This window comes from Cyprinodon variegatus, unplaced genomic scaffold (assembly GCF_000732505.1).
Source record: "Cyprinodon variegatus isolate N-32 unplaced genomic scaffold, C_variegatus-1.0 Scaffold997, whole genome shotgun sequence".
Taxonomy (NCBI): Eukaryota; Metazoa; Chordata; class Actinopteri; order Cyprinodontiformes; family Cyprinodontidae; genus Cyprinodon; species Cyprinodon variegatus.
The window spans coordinates 257,395-263,264 of record NW_015151450.1 but is presented as its reverse complement, the minus strand read 5'-3'; the positions used below and the strand labels follow the sequence as shown (position 1 = coordinate 263,264).

Below are 5,870 nucleotides of genomic sequence, written 5' to 3'. Positions count from 1 at the left end.
GAGCTGTTTCAGTGCTATGATGAGCTCTAAAGCCAGACTGAAACTCTTCAAATAATCATTATTGTCTAAGTGATTTTCTTGTATCTAAAAATCAACTCTTCTGGATTTTTACAGCCAGTGGACATAGTTTTATGCCGACAGCTCTGCAGAAGCAGAAATACCTGCTTGCATGCAGCATCTGTCTCCAAGATGCTCCCGGATGAGCTTCTCTGATTGTTTTGTTTTTTTGATAGCTGCAAAATTTGAAATTTTCCAACTAGAGACATATAATATGCATCAAGCTAAACATGCTTAACGGTTCAAAAGGTGCAAGACCTTTTGAAGCCCCTAAAGGGTAGACTTTCTTAAACCTTGGGGTCTACTCTCACATTCACCTGTTTTCATGCCTTATCAATGTTTTTGTTCTTTTCTAGGTAAAAGAAGAACGTTCATCTGAGTCCCAGCAGATGGACTCTAATAGACTCGTCACCGTCACCACTCCCAACAAACTGGCGACTGTGGGCGTGCGGGCAGTCCCATTACCACAGGGTAATATGCCCAGAGTATCTGGACTGCTTTAGCTGAATAAAGCAGAAATTCAGAGAGGAAATCAGAAAGTAGGTCAGTGATGTGTTTGGTACCTTGTTAAGGTTGACTTCAGATCCACTTGTCTTTCTTTACAGAGGTGACGGTTCTTCTGGAGAGGAGATTAGACGTAATCCGGACTCTGGAGCTGATCAACATGTCCCTCAGGGAGGGGAAAGCTCTGGACATAAATCCCAGGACTATGGAGGCCATAAAAGAGCTGAAGGACCAGCTGGAAAGCTTGCTGCAAGGAAGGAAGTGGCGGAGTGCTGTGGACCGGATCTGGGCTTTTGGGCCCCGCAGGTCAGAGAATGCTCTGTGTTTTCAGCTAGAAGCCTTTTCCTTTATGGGTAGGACTTCATGTTGGTGGTCTCTGTTGTTAGGTCCGGTCCAAACATACTCCTGAACAGCATTAAGGACTACAGCCGAGCGTCGATATGGCAGTGTCTGGAAAGCAGGCAAGGCAGTGACCCCACCAGAACTCAGCTTCCTCCACTGCGGGACTTTGATAACAGCATCGTCAGCGGCTTCCAGCTGGCAACGCTCTCCGGTCCCATGTGCGAGGAGCCCCTGATGGGTGTTTGCTTCTCGGTGGAGAGGTGGGATGTCCAGTCCTCAGCTTTATCGCTGCAGCCAGAATCTTTGAAGGACTCTGTTCCCAATAAAGCTGATAGAGATGTCGATGGGGATATGACAGCAGGCCGTCCTCTGGCTGAGCGGAGGATAGAGGCTCCGTCTGCGGACTGCTACGGGCCGGTGTCTGGCCAGCTGATCGCCGCCATGAAGGATGCCTGCCGCCATGCTTTCCAGGCTCAGCCCCAGAGGCTCATGGTGGCCATGTACACCTGCGAGATCATGGCGACCGCTGAGGTCCTTGGTAAGAGCGAACACTGCACTAGTATCTCCAAGATGTGGCGGCCTGCTTGATGAGGACATTATTTTTTGTGTGTGTCCTTCCTTCTGTCCCTGTCTATTTCCTTCAGTCCTTGTCTCCTTCACTCTCTTCTTCTGTCCTTGTCTCTTTACTATTCTTGTCCGTCCTTGTCTCCTTCCCTCTCTCCATCTGTCCTCGTCTCCTTTCCTCGCTCCTTCTGTCCTTGTCTTCTTCCCTGTCTCCATCTGTCCTTGTCTCTTTCTTACTCTCCTCCGTTCGTTGTCGCCTTTCCTCGCTCCTTCTGTCCTTGTCTCCTTTCCTCTGTCCTTCTTTTCAAGTTTTTTTTTATATTCTTCTGTCCTTGTCTCCTTCCCTGTCTCTTTCTGTCCTTCCTATGTTCCTTTTTTCTTTCCTACTCTCCTTCTGTCCTTGTCTCTTTCTTACTGTCCTCCTGTCCTTGTCGCCTTTCCTCGCTCCTTCTGCCCTTGTCTCCTTTCCTCTCTCCTTCTGTCCTTCCTATGTTCCTTTTTTCTTTCCTACTCTCCTTCTTTACTTGTCTCCTACCTACCCTAACTCCCAGTTCTCCCAGAGGGATGTGTTGCATAGAAAGGACACATTCTGATTTTAAACATTAGATCAGGTCAAAGCTGTAATTATCCTTCATCTGTTTTAGGAACATTTGATGATGAAGCGTATTTACAGGGAGATCTGGTTGTCCTGACCTGTGCTTCTCCTCCTCCAGGCCGGGTCTACGGAGTGCTGGGAAAGCGCGAGGGTCGGGTTCTACATGAGGAGATGAAGGAGGGGACGGATATGTTCATCATCACAGCTGTTCTTCCTGTCGCTGAGAGCTTTGGCTTTGCTGATGAGATCCGCAAGAGAACCAGCGGGTTGGCCAGTCCACAGCTGGTTTTCAGCCACTGGGAGGTAACCTCTGTCTCCTTTCTGTTGTCCAAAGCCTGAATACTTCTGTCTGCTTCACTGTAGACTTTATAATCATCTCTACAAAGAGTGCCAACAGAAAGTATTCACATCCCTTCCTTTGCTTATGCTGTGATCTCAGAATCATTTTAAAACTAATTAAATGGGTAAATTAGCACTTTAGTTTCCAAATGAAAACAGGCTTTTAGAGATTTTCCACTCCTGATGATTCTAACATTGACCATGGTGCAGAGGAAGGAGCTCAGGGGAAGCTGGTCTCTCAGTAAGGTTATTACTTCATCTTGGTTAGAGGGCCTCTGTGGGACATCTGGGGGACTGGTCCTAATCTATAAAATGTCTAAAAGATTAGAGCAGAACCAAGGGGACCAGGTTGTGTCCAGGATGCTAATTGTGCGTTCACACAGAACGTGATCTGGTCGTTAAAAACGCTTAAACGCTGAAATTTGAACACTGTATCAAACTGTGGTCAAGTTGCTTTGTCGCTCTGGGTGTTTATATGTTCTGTTCTGTAGCTTCAAGCTACAGGGCAGCTTGGCTTTATTGACTTTATAAGTTGGAAAATTGTTTTAAAGGTACAGTAGGAGATCTTTTCTGACACATTTTTTACCATGTGGCTTGAAGATCTCCCCACAGCCGCTTAGCAAGCAGTGAAATAGAAGGTCTGGAACTGAAACTGAAATATATGGTCCCCGTTACTGTGAGAAATCAATGAGTAACGTCAACCAATCACAAACTATGGTCAGTTGTACACTGTTGGTTCCTGACACGTTTATCATGGTCGTCTGCTTGTCCCTCCCCCTGTGTGCGTACCCTGACACATGAACGAATCGACCCCCCCGAATGCTCGTGCAGGACGCCATGGCTGGAAGCTAGCCCCTGTTATGCTACGTTTACACCTAAAGCAGCAAGAGCAGAAAAAATGTGCGTACTGCTTCATTTTTGGCAGACTTGAAGCATGCTGGCACTATGGATTGGTCCAGCAAGGTGTCAAAAATATCTCTGAGGACACCTGCAAGCTGATCTGTACGCTCCTTATACACCCGTCCAGTTATGTTATCAGGCCCTGGGACCTTCCTTGGGTTGACTCTCCTCAGAGTTTTCCTCACTTCAGCTACATCCAGGTGTGTTGTAGTCTGTGATCATCCGAATGCCTTTCCACATCCTCCTGATGTTGCTATTGTCGTGAAAAAGATCCTGGATCTTCTGGCTGTGGTCCTGCTTCGCTGATCTGATGGAACGGTTAAAGTTTTGTGACCGCAGCTCCAGCAGGCATTGGTGATCATAGATCCGGGTTTGAAGTCTAGTTTGTATAATTTTAAGCGGCATATTGTGTGAAATTGTCAAAAGGAGCTGTTCTTGGCCACTGCTTTGGAGCGCCGCCATGGATCAAACTTCTGGCCAGAGAAAAAAAAAACACGTAATATGTAGCCAACATCTGGAAGAAGAAGGTTTTCAAGGTGACTTGGATAATAGCGTGTTGGGACAAACACCAGATACCGCACTGTGACGTCACAAACCAGTAAGTGGCAGTAGTGTTCTTTGACAAACATGGATGCCTCCAGTAAAGCACATTCAAATGAAAATTATTAGATTTTGAAGTAAATTAACTTTATTAACATTAATCTTATGTTGGTAACGTTAACTGACTTTTCCTGTTTCTATATTTCCTTCATTTTCACGTTTTTTAAAATAAAATAAAACCATATCTATTTTTTTAGGGTAATCGATCTCCGGCAGCCGTTATTTTTGACGGTTCTATTAGTTGCACTCTAAATTCTTTCCACAGTTGGTTGACGTTCAATCAATTTCTGTCAATAAAATTGTAATTTCAAACTTTAAACCTTTGCAGTAAAACAAATGTCATACTTATTTGACATCGATGCATCGCAGAAGATGTGAAGCTCTCTCGTTTATGGCAGCAGCCATGCCCTTGGGTTAGTATGGACGACGAAGCGGACTTAAGAGAGAAACTGAAACTCTCCTTCCCAGTCTCTCCACTGCTTGAGGAGATGTGGGTTCAACTGGGGGTCATCCCAGCCTCTTTGCTTGTCACAAAGTCATCTCACCAGCATCTTGGCTCTAGTAGTATAGGGCAGGATGAAGCCCAAGGGGTTGTACTGACTGGCGAGCACCTTGTAGATGTTGTTACTGGATAGGGCGACATTTGTATCCTGTCTGTCTTCTCATGTGCCAACCAGAGGACAGCACTGGTAGATCTGAGGTCTTCAGGTAGGTAGCTGATCACTTCGGGTATGTTGCTGGCCCACTGACGAAGTACAAAGTCAGCTGAGGACAGGAGCCCTCTCAACTTGTCCATGAGGTCTCTGTCAGCAATTGTGATACGGAGGGACTGCAGACAACTGTTCACATAGGAGCATCGCTCTACTGAAGTCCTCATCTCATCTCCAGGCTGGTTGTTCTCTCTTGTGTGGTGCCGAAGGGCAGCACCTGCCACTTGTACACTGCAGGGGGTTGGTGTTGCTGTAGGTTGCACCACACAATGCGCAGGATAGTCCGGTCTTCAGGTAGCAGGTGAACTTGGTGGAACATGCTCTTTATGTCTCTACTTACAGCCACTTCATGCTCCCAAAATCTGAAGACTCCCCCCAGCAGAGATGCTCCGAGATTAGGCCCGGGTAGGAGGTGTTCGTTGAGGCTCTGACCTCGATACCTGATTGAGCAGTTGCATACAAGTCAGTGTTTACTATTGTGGCTAACTAGGTGGTGGGGAATGTACCATGCCTCTTCTGCCGTGGTTACTTATGATGGGTCAAGCTTTACCCCGGACCCTTGTCGAATGTCGATCTCAGCGCGATACACAGTGGCCTTCTCAGGATCTCTCTGGAGTCATCTCTCGACTCTTCTGAGGCTTGGTAGGGCTGCATTGGGGATGGCTTGAAGGTGTGGCATGTCTTTGTGCTGTAGCAGGGGGGTGGCGAGGCGAGAGATGCCCTCAACTTCGGTCGTCCTTCCTTCAAGTAGGCTAATCGCCAGAGGCGTGCACAGACATTTTGTGGGGCAGGTGCTCAGGAAGGGGGGGTTGGTGGGGGGCACTTAATTATAAAAAAAAAAAAAATACACACGCATGTTGAATGAAATTTTACTTTTATTTGTAACATTCTCTAAATGTGAGTTTTCAATGGAAAAAAGTCACACCATCAACAGAACAGACTAAAGCGTACTACTTTAAAGTAGTACGCTTGCTCCTCTTTCTTCTTCTTTCATCTGGCTCATTTCCCTGTTTTCCCTCACCCATCTGCTCTCCCTCATCTATCTGTTCTCCCTAATCCTGGTGGTTTCCCTCATCCTGGTCTTTTACTGTCTGTGTCTTCCCTGAACTCTTCCTCATCTCCTGTCCTGGTAGATGTTGATGGTATAGAGCTTCCCTGCTGTGACTGGCTACAATATAATAATAATAACCATCATGACAATAATAATAATAATAATAATAATAATAATAATAATAATAATAATAATAATAATACGGTAA

General features: G+C 46.1%; 1 protein-coding gene across 1 annotated transcript in view; it reads left to right on the top strand.

Annotated features, from left to right (window-relative positions):
- Positions 1-5,870, top strand: part of efl1 (elongation factor like GTPase 1) — a 39,221-nt gene that overhangs the window by 27,986 nt on the left and 5,365 nt on the right. The window contains exons 16-19 of the mRNA XM_015399230.1: positions 414-528; positions 663-867; positions 948-1,441; positions 2,181-2,365. Of these exons, the coding sequence (XP_015254716.1) occupies positions 414-528; positions 663-867; positions 948-1,441; positions 2,181-2,365 (999 nt within the window). The remainder of the gene's footprint in view (positions 1-413; positions 529-662; positions 868-947; positions 1,442-2,180; positions 2,366-5,870) is intronic.